We start from the raw sequence: 18,850 nt of genomic DNA, 5'->3' as shown, positions 1-18,850 counted from the left end.
TCTGTCTTTGAACTTAACTTATCATTGACGAGCCAGCACTGACACGTGGCCTGTCAACAATCTTACCTTCTCTTTAACCAACATACTTAACCCACTTCAATTTTCTCAACCTTCCACAGGTCACACGTGTACTTTCTAATTGTGACTTCTTCTTGCTTCTGTAATTGTTCTTTTATAGCAAACAAATTCAATTTTTCAGGTCTAACAATTTGAAATTAAATTAACACGACTTCATATATAGGGAGTAGAATGGTCATATTTTGATGATGCGGCATTAGCTCATTGTTTTCAAAATAAAAATAAGTTTTTCGAATTATAAATCGTCGAGGATCAAAATTAATTATAATAAAATTGTATACATAGAGTGATATTGCAAAATTAAGTTTATATTTCTACTAAATCTGAAAATTTTTAATTGCAAATGAAATGAAATGGCTAAAATAAGAAGGTAATCATGCCACTTAAATATAGCTAACTAACAAAGGGGGAAAAGTGTGTGAGAGTAATGGTAAAATTACTAATGGGAGGTTATTTTCTGACAAAAAATAAATGGGTTATAAATTTCTTAATGAAAATGGTTGATGAGATATTATATACATTTATGAAAAAATTATATTTCACTATATAAAAAAAATAATTAATTTACATTCTAAAAAAAAAAAAAACTATAGTATAAAAAAAGATTGCTTAGTTGGATGATTAACTTTTAGCTCACAAGACACACTTAAGCAAAAAGCAACCAAGGTGTTTTAGCCAGTTGATGAGCTGTATATTAAAAACTTTAGCAGATACTACCGCTCTTTATTATCAAAAAATTATTTATAATAATATATAATTACTAAGGAAATTTCTTAATTATATTTTTCTTAATAATAATAATTAATTAAAAAGCAAATATTTGACAGTAACATGCCTCCAAATCTGCATTTCTGAAAAAAAAGCATATAACTAGAGCTAGATCTTAACCAATTGCTTTGCCAAGTGTCATGTGAGCTTAGCTAAAAAAAAGCTTATAAATTCCCAACTCAGCAATTCACAAAAAGGAAAACAAATTAAAACCTTATATATTTATATTCTCTGTTACTCTTCTCTTCTCTACTCAATTTTCCTTTTCCTTTCAGACTAATACATCCATGTCATTTTCCTTACCAGATACAATTGCAAGAATACAAGGAGGAAAAAAAAAAAAAAGTATCCAACAAACCCCTCTCTCTTACCTTGCCAAACACGCCTTCATCTTCTCTTTTGTCTTCCTTACACATAAATACCTACAAATCTTTACACACCATATATTTTTTTTTTTCCTTCCCATCCCTCTCCCTCTCTCTTTTTTTTTATTCTTGATTCTTGATTCTTGTTTCTTGTTTCTTGTTTCTTGGTTCTTGGTTCTTGATTTTTTATTCTTGTTTCTTGTTTCTTGGTTCTTGATTCTTGATAATGTCTGCTGATCTTGAATTACGCCAAGGTTCGCCGAGAATTCAAGTTCCTTCTACGAAGGTTGAAACCCTACAATCTTGCAGTGGATCCGACGACGTCGAAATTCGAAGAGAAAATGGAAACCGCGATAGTGACTGTGATGACGGATGTCGAACTCCGACATCTGAGGAACACAAGATTCCTGCCGTTTTATCTTGTCCACCGGCGCCAAGGAAACCGAGAAGGATGCCTTCTTGTAAAAGAAAGTTATCAGAATTTGATTTCTTTCAGATCGTGAAGAGTCAAGAAGTGGAATCTTTGTTTCGGTCAAGTTTTGATTCGGTTGCTCCAAAGAGACGGTGCATGCCCTTGTAAATGAAACGGCAGCATATAATTACCTTTTACTTCTTCTTCTTCTCCTCCTTCCTTTTTCGTTTGCCACTCTAAATTTAAGCTATGATGATATTGCTCTGTAAGAAATATGGTTCATTAAAAAAAGGAAATGTATGTATTACACGCTTAACTGCCAAGACATGTTGTTATAGGTATGCAGCTGCATACAGTCTCTCTCTCTCTCTCTCTCTCTCTCTCTCTCTCTCTCTTTTTGTGATATATCAGAAATTTAATTTCAGATTGTATGGATCGATCTAATAATTGTTTTATTAATCTGAATTATTTGAATCCATTCAAATAATTAGATATATACCCAGAATTTATTTCTTGCATTTGTTTTTGATATTGAATTTTGGGTAATTGTAATTGTTTTGAATTTAATGAATTTGTATGGTGTATAGGTGCAATTATAGTTTTAATTAATTGTGATTATATTTAATCAATGAGGAGACTAAAACTAGGATTTGCTGAGGGAGATGAGGATATGGTAGATGAGGTTGGTAGCTTGTCTTGTTATTCACAATCTTGTCATTTTAGAATAAATTACTATTATTAGTTCTTAAGTTAACTATTGTTAAGATGGTTTGACATGTTAGCTTTGAGTGCTTTACACGGCTTTGGGATTAGTAATTAAACATTAAAATGATTTGCGTTTATGTGCATGAGAGAGAGAGAGAGAGAGAGAGAGAGAAGGGTTTGTAGTTATCAATAAGCACAAAATTAGGCAATGTGGTGTGTCATGGCTTCTAATGTTGAATGTGTGATGTCTTTTTGTCTTTTATCATGATTTGACAATATTATGTGTCCCTTCGAACAAAATTAATTGTATATGCTTTTCTTTTTTATTCATTTAATATTATATACAAATGAATTTTTATATACTCTAGATTATTCGTAAGTAGTTACACCAATTTAAAAGTCCATTAAAATATATAAAATCCATAAAATCCATTGAGAACAATACAATTCATTAAAAAGAAAGAATTAAATATTATATTATCAGGAATCGAATTTGGGTATCACCCTTACCACTTGGGTAAGGGATCATTTGCATTTCATTTGTATACACTTAATGACCTATATGTCAAATTATATATATGGTCCCAATAAAACTAAATAAATAAATGATCTTTTATGAGGAATAAGAAGTCTTGAGTTCAAGTCTTTTTCACTATAGAAATTTTATTAAATTAAGTGGGGGACTACTCTGTACTCTTATAGTATAGGCGGCAGTATTATTTCGATCTATTGGTTTTTAATAAATTAAAAAAAATAAATAGATAATTGAATATTTGGTGAGTAAAGTTTAAAAGATAAAAAAAAACATTTGGTGAGGAAATATGGAAAAGGAAACTCAATCCACATCTAGAAATAAGAATTTAGCATCTCACTTTTCAAACCATGATCATACACATAGCTAATTCTATCTTGTCATATCTCAACTAAAATTGTTTGTACATGTACATGTCTTATATCGTAACAAGTTAGAAAACAATGCCTTATCCGATGGAATTAGTTGAATTGATAAGAATAATATTTTTTTTTCTCATTAACCATCATTTGATTTTTTTCGAGGGTCTTCCAATAATATTAATGAATGTAGGAAGTCATTGCGAAAAAATACACTTAAAATTATAAACAAAAAATAAAACTAATTAATTATCCACAACTAATAAATTTGCTCATCACTACCATACTCCAAAAAAAAAAAAAAAAAAAAAAAAAAGGAATTTCATCTAAAAAAATCCATAACAACAAAAGTTCACATGAATTGAAATTAAGAAGCATCTCAATCTACCGTAGTAATGCTTCTGAAGATAGCTTTCATATTAGGTGGAAAGTTAAATGTCAAGTTGTTGGAAAAATTATCAAATACTAATCTTATCTTAAATATATATATTATTATTATTATTATCTCAAAATTTTGGCTTTTTGCCTGATACCTCTCTAACCTTCACCGCCATGTCCATCCCATTTCTGGCAACTGGTATTTACTGACGAATGTTTTGCAGTAATATAATAAAATTATATTTAGCAATAACGTCTAATTGTCTCCTAAATTTATATATAATATATAAGTTACCTAAAATTCTACTTTTGGATTCATTTTAATTACAACTTTCATGTGGAATGGATTATATATTTTTTGATTGGTCAACATGAAAGGCATATAATAATATATATAAGAAAAAAATACTTAATTAAAAAGTAGAATTATTAGCCATTATAATATTATGTGGATGGAATTAATTGTATTATCATTTTCTAAAAATTAGTATCGAAATGCAAGTAATTGGTGATGTACAAAATTTAAATTATGGGGGCAAAGTTACATCTAAAGATGACCCATTTCCAACATTGGCTAGACAATTAATTATTAAGAAGAAGCCTAATATTCCACAAATAAATCATCATATGAAAATGTCCGCTCCTATTTGCCACTGTTGCTCTCAACCAACTCACATGGCCATGCCATGCCATGCAAGCTTAGGTTCAAAGCATGGAATAATTGATTATACATGTGTATGTATGTATACGTATAGTGGCTGGCTGCCTTGACCTTTACGTGTTATAATTGATGCCATGAACAGGAATTATAGATTAGATCTTAGTTTTAATTATTCAATTCTATGACATTGATTATTAATTAATCAAGAAAAAGTGAAGCTTTTGAGAGAGCTTAAAACTTAAGTTACTCTTTTGTTTCCATTTTGTTTTTTTGACGGAATAAATTGAAAAGCATCTAGATCTTAATTATTTTTTTTTTAATTAAAAAGCATGTTGTCAAATCAAAAAGTTAAATATATATTATTCATTAATGTAGAGTAAATTAGCATATATTATGCATGATATAATTATAAATTTAAAATGAAGCAAACCACTATAATTAGAAGCGAAGCCAGACTTCAAAATTAGAGATTTTTTTTTTAAAAAAAATTAATGTAATTAAATAAAAAAAATTTACATTATTTTGTAAAATAAATTTATTTTTTAGATGCATCACATCAAATTTATTTTTCCAATCTGAAGACAAAACGTTTAGATGCATCAGAATCAAAGTTCATAAATGAGTGGAATCTAGCACCAACAACTTATTATTTTATTTGTCAATTTTTAATATTTTACCATATGGTCTATATATGCTTATGCTCTAAAGTCTAGACAACCAAAAAGGAGAATCTTTTTATACTTGGTGTAGCTATCTTGAACGAGAATAAGATCATGAAAAAGAAAAACGGTCTGTCCTTCGTATTAATTATCACATCTTTCTTTAGCATATTTCCTACTCCATATTATAAATTAAATCATCACTTTATTTATTTGATTTGCATGTGTTTTCACACTATGGTAGAGTGTGCTATAATTTATATAAAGTTACCCCACCGATACGATTTCAGATTTTGAATTCCTTAATCTTACAAGTAAAGTTTATCTAGAAATATAGTTCATTTCCACTAATCCATCTCTTTTAGTTAAATGATCATTTTATAGGTAAAATTTGTGTGCAAATGCAGTTTATTTCCATTTATCTATCCTATTTAGTTAAATGAACACATTATATATAAAGCTTTTCTTAAAATACAAATAAAATTCGTTTAAAATGCAATTTATTTCCATTAATCTATCATTTTTGAGTAAAATGATCACTTTATAGATAAACTTCACCTGGAAATGCAGTTTATTTCCATTTATCTATCCTATTTAATTAAATGAACACATTATATATAAAGTTTTTCTAAAAACGCAAGTAAAATTCGTATGAGAATGCAATTCATTTACACTTATCTATTTTCTTTAGTTAAATGGTCACTTTATGAACTGAAAATGCAGCTTATTTGTGTTGATCCAATCGGTTTAGATGGTCAATTTATTGCTTGGCATTTTAATATTATATTCGTAAAATTAAAAAGGAAAAGCCTAACGTCCAAAAACGCAGTGTTAAGGCTGAATAATATCACATTCTACATTGCGCATATGGGTATGTTTTTGCAGTCTTTATTGCCGAAAGAAAAGAAAAGAGAAAAACGATGGGAAAAGGGGACGATGTGGAAAAGAAAATCTGAAAAAAGTGGAAGAAAAGAGATCCCAAAATCCATCATTTTGTCACTGAAACGCATCCCTTTTGTCTTATGAGGTAAGACGAGAACGTTATCTGTCAAAATCTGTTGTGACTCATCAAGTGTGTTTCTGGTATTCAGAATCCCATTTCTCGGACTTCGAGATGCTCACTTTACCAATGTTGTTATTTGGTAGATACTTCTTAAGACAAAAAGCTCATCAAGCAATCATGAATTAACCTAAGATGTAAAACTTACTGTATTGCCACTATTTTGATTGAACACTCAAAACACTTTTCTCAAATATCATAAGAACAGAAAATTAATCATGATAATAGATTTTTTTATATATATAATTTATATTTATTTTTTGATTGGTACAAAAAATTCAAGCATTTTGCGTGTTTATCGAAATTACATCCCCTTCTCTAATGAATTCAAGGGCGCATCACAAAGTTGAAGTTATATATATCGAAACTTATCCTTCACCGTTAATCACGAAAATTAAATTCAAAATTTAATATATTACAGAAAAAATTTTATTTATATTGATTGTACGTATATATTCCGAGAATTTAATAACCAGAATTAGCAAAAATTATATATAGTATGGAGAAAAAAAAAAACCTTACTTATACCGAGTGTATACAGCTACAAATCTAATAATGACAATTGGCATGAATAAAAAAGTAGGAGTATTTTTTCAATTGGGAAAAAATGGATAAAATAGTAATAAAAAGTGATAGTTTTTTCAAATGACAATCAATTATTGGTTGGGTGCATATAAAAAATAAATAAAAAAACCAGAATAGACAGAAATTTTAAAAAAATTAGTCTAAAAAGCAAATGCAATTACTACTTAATTAAACCATTCTCATAGTATATTATAGCCTTATAATTAATTATTAATTTGAGCTTTTTAATTAGTATAATCCCAACACTAGGAGATGTTCTATAAGATGAGGAAAGTGCAAGGAATGTAATAAATTAATTAAGAGGAAAGGAAACAAGACAGGCCAAGAAGAAAATCTTTGGTTGCATGACATATGAATAATAGAATTTGGAGGATAAAAAGAAATCGTACTTGCAAGATCATTGCATGTCAAAGTTTTGGGTCTCCAATCTCCATCCTATAATTGATTTGGTTTAATAGTGTCTGCTTCTATGCTAGCATGTAGGGATCATCATCCCACCATCTATCCACTTCCAATTTTATATTTAAAAATTAAAATACTTGGCTTTTCATCGATAAGGGATTGGTCTAGACGGTAAGCAATCTGAACCCCTATAAAAATAAGAACATAAATTTGTTTCTTGAGAAATGCACTTTAGTGGGAGGAAAATTACCTTTTTATTAAATTCATATTTTCAACTATTTGCATTCAATTATTTATGTTGAAACGAATATGTTATGTTTTTAAATTATTGGATTGATATTGAATTAGTCAAAAGAACAATTTATGATGTAGAATGGAAATGTTTAATTTGACAAGTTCATGTTTTAAATTAAAATTAATTTTTGTGTGATAAGTTAATTCATTTTTCTTAATTAAACATTTCACAGGAAAGTAAAGAACCATTCTATCTAAATTCAAAAAGTTAGATCAACTGCTCAACGTTTCCAGTAAAAGAAAGCTAGCTTTCGAGGCATCAGCAACTAGTTTTATAATGAGAGGCCCATTATGTAATATTTGGGCTACTCAACTTAGACAATGATAAATAAATGTCCCAAGCCATTCTATGGCCCATTCCTAATTTAACAATTTTATCATGTATCCTTGACAGACAAGCAGAAACATTTTCGAAATGCAGAAACCCATGGCTGCTGGGATATGGGAGCAACCGCTTCTTAATCTCAACAATCATAACAATCACAAAACCAACTCTCTCTTGCCATAATTATTAAGAATAAATAAGATGAAATATCCAAATAAATTATGAATAATGAAATTAAGTTTCAAGATTTCTCAGTTGCAGGAGCAACTTCTTTCATCTCAGCCTTTATGGCTGCAGCTAATTGATTATAGGCTTCAGACCAAGCAGAAGCCATCTCCTCACTCCATTTCTCTCCAACAGCCTCTTTAACTGTCCTCAACAGTGCTTCTTTCACTACCTAATAATAATAATAATAATAATAATAATAATAAAAGAAATTCAAAACCTAATACTAATAATTTTTAATAAGAAAAATTGATTATATACAAGTTAAGTACCTCAAAATGAGGGTCAAGAACTCCTTTCTGGAGATGGACTGAACCTAAATATTTGAGAGTAGTATCAGCCACCACTACCTCACCCTTCTCCCGGAGTTGAATTGCTGACTCACATGTCTATTTAAAGGGAGAAAATGTCATTGCTGACTCACATGATTATATATAATTTTTAATAAGAAATCTAAATTGTATGTTTGTTTTTTTCAAATTAGGTCAAATAAAAATGCATACTCGTAATTATGTTTGATTGCTATTATTAAATTTATCAAGTGTACATACCCAATATATATAAGTAAATGGAGAAAACAAAGAAAAATCTAATAATTTTTAAGTCTTATAATGTCAGCCTCACATGGATGATTTTTCATAGTGATAAGTTTTTTTATTTAAAAAAAAAATATGAATCATTTTCTTCAAAAAAATACATATCTTATTAAATATGATATAGCATATGCACTTTATGATCAATTAATACGCGATCAAGCATCTTTTAAATAGTATAGTCTATACTGAATCAATTAGCAATTGTTTAATACGTAAATTAGTCTCTAAAGCTCCTAAAATATTTTTAATTTTTACAATTTATTGAAATTCTTGTATAACTAATTAACTCAATTCAGATTATTCAGTTGGATGAAAATTTGAAAAAGAATGGAAAAAAATGTTAAAAGACTGACCATTTTGAAAACCTTAACAGCATGAACTTTGAGCTTAGGATTATTCTGAGGAATCTCATCAGAGTCTTTGAGAAAGGAGAACATATCCTTTGCAGGAGGTGCTATCTCTAAAATACTGCAGGTTTTTTTTTTTTTTTAATTTCATTATATATATAAAAAAAAAATCATTACTTATATCTATCTCAAAATAGCTAAATAATATATATTTTACATCTTCTTGAAATTTAATTAATTATAAAAAAATAAAAATAAAAATTTACCTGCTGAAGAACCGAAGGCTGTGCTGAGGAATGTTTTGCTTCATGACTTCCCATGATTCCTTTACCAAAGCTTCTTGCTTCTCATTGAAACCCATCTCTCTCTCTCTCTCTCTCTCCAGGCTCTTTGCTTTGTATGCTTCAAAAAGATAAGGTAGTGGACTGGATATATATAGAGAGGGATGGCAATTGCTCCTCAAAAATAAATTTATTATGAAAATAGACAAATATTCATGGAAGCGGATCAATTCGAATCTCATGCTAATATTTTTTTTTTTATTTTTTTGGGCCACACTTTCCTCGAAAGGAAAAAAGAAACATAATCCTAAGAGCCCGGCCTTACATTGGGCTTTTAGTTTGAGATATTACACGACTATAGAAAACTTTCGCTCGTATTCGTAAACGACAATGAAAAGGAAAAGTTCCAACTCATGCTTTCTTTTGACACATAGGAGGCTAAATCCACGCGAAAATAACTCAGAATTCAAGATTTCTAACTTTTTATATTTTTTACTAAATGTAAGAAAATCAATGAGAACACACTTAATTCACAAAGTTTAATAACATATTGTTTATTCTTTTGCCCTAAAATTATATTTAGTAAATCATAATAGAATATAGTTTTATGTAATTATAAATATTAGTGCAATATCTACGGTTTGTGACTGGGTATACGAGAAGAGTTTTCGGGTTCAATCCTCGCTAAACGCATTTACAGGAAGGAATAAAGAGCATTAACTGTAATTACGCCCCAAATAGGATAAAGTTCTACAAAAAAGAATAAAGAGCCTTAACTGTAATTAATAATGCAATATTTACATTGAAAATATAATTAATTGCATTATATTATGGATTATGCAATATTTTTGAATACAATAGAAACAATAAAACCCCAAAGAAAGATAGAAAAAAACACTAATTCTTAGACACAAGCTGAGGCCAAGGAACCCATACCAATAGATCAGTTGACTATCAATTTTCACTAATTTAGAGAATCAAGAGAAAGTTTATTCTTATTATATAGTCTACCGTTATATTTCGGCTCGTTCGCTGCTGAATGAATAAAAAAAGATGAAATTTCCAAGTTAAATCCATATCAATAGATCTAACCACTTTCCATCTAATTAACTAACCCAAGCCCATGAAAATAGTTTATAAAATGGGCTCAACACTTTCAAACCCTCTAAACCTAACACCAAAGGGGTTTCAATATAGAAATTGCTATAATTGTTGGTCCAAGTCCATCATTTCTCCGTCTTAGATATTTTTCATTCATTATTATATTAATTATAAATTATGTAATAACAAAACTAAAATTCTCCACAATATTTCTGGTTGTTATTGTCTTGCAAATGGAATGCATGATAAAAAAAATATCTATAACCGATTAACAGTTGATCCAATAGAATGAACGGCTGGATTTCTTAAGCAATGTTCAAGATTCGAATTTTATATTATGAATAGAAAAAATTGAGTTAAGAGGGTCTTTCCCATAATGGGCCTCTACAAAAACCAAATTTGAGTAAGTCAACTGTGTCGGATGCAAGGTGATTTACCAAAAAAAAAAAAAAATTCTATAATCAAAGGCCACATTTTGAAATTTCAAAATGGCTACCTCTTTCCATTCCGATAACTTATCACTTTAGAAAATAAAAACAATATTCTGGTGAGAAAAGGAGAGCTATGCTCTGAGAATTGCAAAGATAAATTTGGATATGAAGTCTCTACTAAATCATGTAAAATCCATATGTTCATTCTTTCCGAAGGCTGAGAAAGATAATGAGTACCCAAAAGAGAGATAACGTACAAAACCTTGCACCATAATAGACCTAAGAAAAGTTTAACCTACAAAACCTTTCTGAAGTCTCCTCATATCTTCGACAAGTGAGCATTAATTGTTTAGAAAATTGATAAAAATTTACTCAATTATCCTTTTTTGTTCTTTTCTAATTCAACCAATTTCTTAATTTCTATATAAATGAAAAAATGTTAAATTTAACTGAATAAAGGGAGTACTAGATTATGAGAATTGCTTTAATTTCCCACTTAAGTAATTGCTGCATAATTTCACTTAATTAGTTATTATTTTAAATATTTTTTATACTAAAAAATATATAAAAATTTCATTTTGGCCTCACCCTAATGTAAAGAAATAATTTAAATTCTAAAAAATTTTATAAAAAATACAAAAAGATTTTATTTATGTTTTGACTTATATATATATATATATATATATATATATTAAAACATATCGTGTTGGGATTCTAACTAATCCCGTGTGGGGCCCATGAAAAAATACCGGTGGTAAAAATAAAATAAAATTACTATTATCACATATACCTCCAATAATTAAATATTGAATATTGACGATCGAATCCACCAGAAATAATAATCACGGTAAAAATTAAATAATTACCGTAAATGCCAGATGAAAAAATAAGAATACCGAAATTTACGTGGTTCACCCTTCAACTGTTATGGGCTACGTCCACGGGATAAAAACTCCGAATAATTCTTCTACTAAAAATAGTAGGTACAAAAGAGATTACAAAAATAGTGGTACTCTAAGTGTTTAAAAAAAAAACCCTAAAAATTTCAATCCTCACTATTTTTCTCTCTTTCCCAATTTTAGGAACCCTTTCCTAAAATTTTCTATACACTCTATGTATTTTTATGCTTTTGTTTTTGTACGCTTTGAAGTGAAAATCCTTCTCCTATAAAAAGGAGAAGGGGACACAGTGAACGCGTTAATCACGCGTCTACTTTTCCCTTTTCTTTCTTTTTTTGGCACTCTCCATTAAAAAAAAATAAACGTGCCTATATTTTTTTTCTTCGTTCAAACGTGTGTGGATCCCACACATTTGAATCTCTTCTTTCTTTTTTTTCTTTTCAAATGTGTATGGGTCCCACATGTCGGAGGGACCCCACAAAATATCGGGTATATCATACAACATTTGATGACAAACCTGATTATATATATAGCTAATCAAGTCTCAGTACTCCAACCTCACTCCATTAAGTGATGAAGTCAAATAATATAAAAGGATGATTTCAAAAAAAAAAAAAAAAATTATATATATATATATATATATATATATATATATATATATATATATATATATATATCCGAAATTCAAAACAAATAAATATAAAAAAAAGATATTGTTATTTATTTTATGTCAACTAGATGATGCATTAACTCAGCATGCATATATGGGACAGGTATGTGGTGGTCATGAGTTGATATTATTATTATTATTATTATTATTATTATTATTATTATATGCAAATACAACATTCATTTGCTTAGTGTTTGAAGCGGGTGAGAGTAAATAGGTACTTAAATTTCATATAGTAGGGGGTTGTTTAATGATTCTCCTTTTATAGAGTTGACATGCATTTTTTTTAATGTTAAAAATGTTCATATTACTTTATATTATATACAATAATATATATATGTAAAGGTTGAAGCAAGGAGTTAAATTAGTAGCTGACAATAATTATATTTATTTATACTGTTGACCCCAATTATCATTGCTAAATTTTTAAAACATTTACCATCGATGTAAATACGTCTTTCTGATACATTAAAATATTTATGGATATAATTAAAAGTGCGAGATTGCTACGTACTTTGAATAATAGAACATATAAAAGAAAAAGATAATAAAGGAGGTACAACACGCTTAGATCTAAGTCCAAGCCAATAGCTAGATACTTTCTATATAGAGGGTACAAATGGTTGGTTCAATTTAAAGTCGAACTGAATCAAGACGCAAAAAAAATAAATCAAAATTTTAGAAATGAAATTGATATGAACCAAAACTGATGTTAGAATCAAACTATTTGATTTAGTTGGTTTCACATTGTTTTTAAAATTGATTCACTTTTAAACTTAATTGATTAATCTTTGCAAAATCAAACCGAAAATAAACTATATTATGGTTCAAACCGTTTAAAATAACAATCAAAACTTCTTGGGAACAAATTAATCCAATCATGAATTCAGTTGGGTTAAATTTTTTGTTTGATCGATATTTTGCTCACCTTCTACTTATATGAACACCTTAATCGCAAAAGAATTATTATTAAACTTTAGTTTTTTCTCTTGAAAATTCAAAGATTACTTTCCCCTTATAAATTATGATTTTTAATTCCGTCCCTCAGTACATTAAACTTCTAACTTAGATGGTGTTTGAATATATAACAATTTACTATATAAAAAAAATTATTTATAGAATATAAATTCTGTATACAAGTGAAAAATATTTATTATACATGCAACTAAAAAATTAAATGGTGGTTGGTGATGAAACTAAAATATTATACGTGCAACTGGTTATTATACATGAAACTAAAATATAATACCGCATGTACAATGACATCGCCCTAATGTATCTCCAATGGAGCCATATTGATAATTGTTAAATTTTTTTTTTTTTTTAAATCAAGAAGACTTTAATTTATATGATCTTCAAAGGCCACGCTATATAATTTATAAAATGTCAAACAAAAGAAATTAAAATTTTGTGTTTCCTAACCTATAGCTATTAGATTATATTATATAAATGGTTGACACTACTTAATTTATGGGTTTTAAAAAACGTGAGCAAAGAGAAAAAAAAAGATAGTAACTGACTTGAAAATCCATGCATGAAAAATGAGATTCATCCTCAAAATAGATATGACAAATTGATATAAATATATATAAAAGCATGCAATGAATGGAAAACAAAAGACAAAAGAGGGATCTTCACATGCCAAACAGTTTAGATCATCTTAATCGGCACACGAGAGGAAAGGAAGGGAAGGAAGAATTGGTTGGTAAATAGAAATTGAGAATTTCTAGATTGTTCAAAATACGTTGAATAGATATTCTAAAAGGTCCAGAAATAGTACATTACTATTAATAACTTCTTCTCTTGCAAAACAAAGATAATCAGACATCTCTTTCTATCAATTAATGTCTTATTGTTATCAAATAAGACAGACATAGCCTTCGCTCAAAAGGCCCACACTCACCCACAGAGAAGAAGGTGAGACAAGGCATGGGCACATTGAATGATTAATACTCCACAATCCCATTTATTCAATTTGATTTTATTAGTGGTTTAGCAAGTGTGTGATTTTTAAAATAATTAATTGAATTAAGTATATTCTAGCAGGATATTGATGGCTTATATTTCTCACGTCTAAATCCTGCCATTTTATATATACAAAATCAGAGGCTGGAGAGGGCCATGCAACGATACAGAAAGCTAATATCCTCACTGGATGGCCACCGGCCTCTTGTTTTGACTAAATCAAGTCAATGGTCTTTTTTGATTCAGTCCATTTCAAATTAAATTATTAGAACCATTAAAGTCAGTTCATTAGACTTATTATTGCAAAACCAGAGCCGGTGTTCCGCCAAACTTTTCACTTCCATACTCCCTATATATACCCTCTCTCTCTCATTATTCTCTATCAGCTTATCACTCCTCTTCTCTTTCTCTTTACATTCCTATCGACTCACATTCTCTTCTACTTCTACCATGGGTGTGCCACTTCAATCTAATTATGATGACGAAGAAGATTATCATAAAGGAGTTAAGCATTTATGTGAGAAAGGGATAACACAAGTACCTACAAAATATATCTTGCCAATCTTAGATCGCCCTATTTCAAGAAATAAGGAAGATGGTTTTCCAAAACTCAAGTTACCCATTCTTGATTTTGCCCAATTAAATGGCCCTAATAGAGTTCAAGTTCTCAATTCCCTCTCCAAAGCCTGTGAAGAATATGGATTTTTTCAGGTTAGTCTTTTTTTAATTCTTTCATTTTTTGATTTCATCACCCGAGAGCCAAAGGTGGTGTTCAAGTTAAAATCTTTCCAACAGTGACAATTTTTGACAATTTTTGATTTTAAATTCTTGATCTTACAAGTAAAATTCATTTGAAAATATAATCACGTGAAGTATTCTGCTGGTGGCAAATACATAAACTTGCTCTTGGTAAATTATTGCTAATTATTAGTTTTCTTATGCAGTTGATAAACCATGGAATTTCAAGAGAAGCTATCGGTAACATGGTTCAAATGGGAAGGAAATTTTTTGAGCTCTCTTTTGAGGAGAGATCAAAATACATGTCAAAAGACATGCAATCACCTGCAAGATGTGGAACCAGTTTCAACCAAAACAAAGATAGAGTCTTTTGCTGGAGAGATTTTCTGAAGCTTAATTGTCATCCCCTTTCAGAAACTCTTCCCTTTTGGCCTTCTTCCCCTTCAGGACTAAGGTCACTCTCTTGTACTTGTCCCATTGACTCATTTTTTGAGAGAAGCCGTGCAATATTTTAATTGAAATTTGAAATTATTTATCAGAAAAAATGGAACAATTTACATGTTGAAATTCTTAATGGAACAATTTACAAAAATATATTTTTTATTAAATATTAAATACAAAAAATAATATCAAACCATTGTTTTAATATCTAATAATTTATTTCAAACTCAATTATAATTATTTTATGCTCATCTACTCATATAATAAAATGTGTATATATATTGAGTATTTCTTTAATTGTAACAAATGTTGATTATAATATTATTAACAGGGAAGCGGCGGTTAACTACTCAAAGCAAACAAAATCATTGTATCTAATGCTTGTGGAAGCAGTGATAGAGAGTTTAGGGTTGATGGAGACCGATAAAAACGGTAATTCTTTGAAAGAATTTAAAGAAGGGAGCCAAATAATGGTGGTGAATTGCTACCCTTCATGCCCTGAACCTGAGCTAACTGTTGGGATGCCACCTCATTCTGATTATGGCTTTCTTACACTTCTTCTACAAGATGAATTAGTTAAGGGTCTTCAAATTCACCATCATGGGAAATGGGTAAATGTGGAACCCATTCCTAACTCATTTGTTGTTAATGTGGGTGATCATCTTGAGGTTAGTTCTTTAATCTTTATGTTAATTTACAATTTTAAGTATATATAAGCTTGAGTTCATGATAGTTTACTAAAGGATCTTTATAATTAGCTATTCAAGTTCGATTTGTTAAGTTTATTGAATGAATTTTAAACTGAATTCGAGTAGCTCACGAGTGATTTGACTTATTTTACTTTTGGCTGACAGCTAATTATGCATTAATTTTTTAGCACCTTCAAATATATCTTTTTATACTCGTTTAACAATTAGACGAACGACTAATCTATTTAGGACTAAAAATGTTTATACTTAAAACCCTCCCCAAAATATTGACTCCACCACTCTAGAATAATTTATTAAATGAGCTTTATAAGCAAGTTCAAGCTCGACTTGTTAAGTTTATGAAATGAGTTTTGAATCGAATTTCGAGCAATTCACGAGTGATTTGACGCATTTTATCTTAAGCTGACAACTTATCATGTTCCTTTTTATGGTTACTTTTAAAACTACCTCTTTATTTTTATTTAACAGTTAGATGAAAGATTAATATCTTTAATAATAAAAGCGTTTATATTTTAAAACTCTCTTCAAGATATTGACTTTCACTAATTAATCCCAACATCGCTTGAATTTACCATGTGGTAATATTTTAAAGCATAATAATTAGCAATTTACTGTTAAAGATTATTATAATGAGACAAAAATAATAGTCTTTTTTTTCTTTTTTCTTTCAGATATTTAGCAATGGAAGATACAAAAGTGTAGTCCACAGAGTACTTGTAAATCCTTCAAAGTCAAGAATCTCCATTGCTTCATTACATAGTTTACCTTTTAGTAGCACAATTCGACCGTCGCCAAAACTCATAAATGAAGACAATCCAAGACGTTATAAGGATACGGACTTTGCAAGTTTTATGGAGTATATTACATCTTGTGAACACAAGAGCAAGAACTTCCTCGATTCTAGGAAAATTCATTTCCATATATAAAAGGTCTAGACATTAATTTTGACTTTTTAGCAGAAGAAATTTAATATCAATACATATATATATTTATATATATACACATAACGTATATAGCTGGGAAAGATTTGATTTGTTGGAAAGTGATAGATACAGAATAAATATTTAGCTTCAGAAAATCTTTATTATGTAATTGCATGGAAAATAAATGGCATGTACTGTTTTGCATAATATAATGCTTCTCAAGTATTTAATTTTATTATTTCTTCCTTTGTTTTGTATTATAATTATGTTTTTCCTTTCTTTTTCTTTTTTTTAATTGTCAAAGAAAGTTATCAACTAAAATATATTTATTTTAATAATTATTTTTTATTATTGTGGAAGAGAAATTTAAATTTGAATCAATTGACAGGTCATCGTAAATGCACTTACGAATAAGCTATACGTTAGTGTGTATAATTATTTAATATTTCAAATAGTAAAAACAAGTTATTATGACAATAAAAATTATTCAACTAATTTTCTGTAGAGCTAGCATTCAGGTTTTGCCTCTTAGACTATTTTAGGTGGCTGAATGGTTGGTGGTCGCAAAACAAATCTTGAATCTAGTAAAATTACTCCTTTTTTTTTATTTGATTTTCCAATTTTTTAAAAATTTTGCCTTTTATTTTGGGGTCTGGCTCCACCATTGCTTAACCACAAAAATAATAAATTAATTTATCTTGTTAAGCTTACGTTAAAACAAATCATGAGGAAAAGGAAACTCCTATTTCATTCCTCTACCGTACGTTTTTTTAAACATGATAAATGAAATAATAATAAATTGTTTAATTGAAAATATTTTAATTTTCATCAACAAATTCAAATTTTGAAAATTCAAATCCTAAAATTCATTTTTCTTCTATAATTTTTTAAAAATATATAAATAAAAAATTTATGATTCAACATTATACGCATTTTAATTTCCACATTATGAATTTTGAACAAGACTTATAAAGTCTACCAGTGACCTAAAAATTATATATGATAAAAGAAAATGAAGAAAATAATTAATAGTATTCAACAAATTATGATAATTATAAAATAAAATGATTTCTTGAACAATTATGGAATAAAAGGGGTAGGACCAGTTTGAATTATTTTGTATTACAATTTTGATTGTCAATATTCTACTAAGTACTAACAAATTTATAATTATTTCCAAATAAGATATTATGAGAATATTTAATACACAGATTTAGTCTTTTATATATATATATTGTGTAACCGAGAAGTGTAATCTCTCTCAAAATCCTCCCAGTAAAGTGCGCTTCTTAAGAATTAAATTTATTTTCTTACCCTTACAAGAGTTGAGGTCACTTACCACCTCAACCAATACCTTATTAATGGTTTTATATATTATTTAATATATTGATTAAGTTTCATTTGATTATTAACTAAGAATAAGTTAGGTTTAAATCTAGCAGGATTGAGGTTTATAAATTCAAGGCCTTGTCCTTTATTTAGTTTTTGTATGAGTGTTAATATTAAGGAAAATATTTTATTTTTGTCGAAACCATCCGGTCCAATTGATCCGAATCCGTGTCAGATAGACCCATGAAATAGTAAAGCGCTCTGATAATATTAAAAAAAGATTAATAATATATTTATTTTCAAGTGCTTATAAATATGTCTTCCTTTAATTTTTTATTTAAGCTGTAAACGTTTCAATAGAGTGGTCAATTGGCACTCAAGTCTTAGTTAAAGTCCTCATGTGAACCTAAATTATTCTATAGAACAACACGCAGACACTCCCTGACGGTCCGTTGAAGGCACCTAAAATGAGTTGAATTTTAGGCTTCAAAGAAGATTCAAACTTCCACTTTCATTGAAGACTTATTTTAATACTCTAGATGAATTTTACTTATAAAATGAGTTTTAAAATTTAAAGTTACTATTGTTATGAGAATTACATTTGAATTTCA

General features: G+C 28.6%; 3 protein-coding genes across 4 annotated transcripts; 2 read left to right on the top strand and 1 right to left on the bottom strand.

Moving 5' to 3' along the window:
• The first annotated feature begins 1,026 nt into the window (after positions 1–1,026).
• SIM (cyclin-dependent protein kinase inhibitor) lies at positions 1,027–2,054 on the top strand. The gene is given in 2 exon segments (XM_012234957.4): positions 1,027–1,775; positions 1,777–2,054. Coding segments are annotated over 2 exon segments (357 nt in total). The 5' UTR covers positions 1,027–1,437; the 3' UTR covers positions 1,796–2,054.
• Positions 2,055–7,485: 5,431 nt separating this feature from the next.
• HB2 (hemoglobin 2) lies at positions 7,486–9,180 on the bottom strand. 2 transcript variants are annotated; one of them, XM_012234968.4, is made up of 4 exons: positions 9,018–9,176; positions 8,758–8,872; positions 8,081–8,197; positions 7,486–7,980 (listed from the first exon to the last, which is right to left on the bottom strand). In XM_012234968.4, exons 1-4 carry the CDS (start codon positions 9,110–9,112, stop codon positions 7,825–7,827), a joined length of 483 nt encoding a protein of 160 aa, XP_012090358.1. In that variant the 5' UTR covers positions 9,113–9,176; the 3' UTR covers positions 7,486–7,824. The 2 variants fall into 2 exon arrangements, with proteins under 2 accessions (XP_012090358.1, XP_089579573.1); XM_089723447.1 differs by lacking the exon at positions 8,758–8,872 and having other exon boundaries at positions 9,018–9,180.
• Positions 9,181–14,428: 5,248 nt separating this feature from the next.
• On the top strand, positions 14,429–17,122 carry LOC105648554 (putative 2-oxoglutarate-dependent dioxygenase SLC1). Its single transcript, XM_012234980.4, has 4 exons — positions 14,429–14,809; positions 15,043–15,290; positions 15,609–15,945; positions 16,659–17,122. The coding sequence occupies exons 1-4, from the start codon at positions 14,549–14,551 to the stop codon at positions 16,911–16,913; spliced, it is 1,101 nt and encodes a 366-aa protein (XP_012090370.1). The 5' UTR covers positions 14,429–14,548; the 3' UTR covers positions 16,914–17,122.
• The last annotated feature ends 1,728 nt before the right edge of the window (positions 17,123–18,850 follow it).

The sequence above is a fragment of the Jatropha curcas genome, chromosome 6 (genome assembly GCF_041381405.1).
Source record: "Jatropha curcas cultivar XTBG-Jc1 chromosome 6, XTBG_Jcur_1.0, whole genome shotgun sequence".
Classification (NCBI taxonomy): domain Eukaryota; kingdom Viridiplantae; phylum Streptophyta; class Magnoliopsida; order Malpighiales; family Euphorbiaceae; genus Jatropha; species Jatropha curcas.
Note: the sequence above shows the minus strand (reverse complement) of the source record. Positions and strands in the feature narration are given on the sequence as shown.

Excerpts from the sequence above, each read along its gene's own strand:
- LOC105648554 (XM_012234980.4), top strand. The coding sequence starts at position 14,549 with ATGGGTGTGCCACTTCAATCTAATTATGATGACGAAGAAGATTATCAT. Across the intron at positions 15,291-15,608 it reads TCTTCCCCTTCAGGACTAAG|GGAAGCGGCGGTTAACTACT; the intron begins GTCACTCTCTTG and ends TATTATTAACAG. Across the intron at positions 15,946-16,658 it reads ATGTGGGTGATCATCTTGAG|ATATTTAGCAATGGAAGATA; the intron begins GTTAGTTCTTTA and ends TTTTTCTTTCAG.
- HB2 (XM_012234968.4), bottom strand. The coding sequence starts at position 9,112 with ATGGGTTTCAATGAGAAGCAAGAAGCTTTGGTAAAGGAATCATGGGAA. Across the intron at positions 8,873-9,017 it reads AGCCTTCGGTTCTTCAGCAG|TATTTTAGAGATAGCACCTC; the intron begins GTAAATTTTTAT and ends AAAAACCTGCAG. Across the intron at positions 8,198-8,757 it reads CTGTTAAGGTTTTCAAAATG|ACATGTGAGTCAGCAATTCA; the intron begins GTCAGTCTTTTA and ends CCCTTTAAATAG.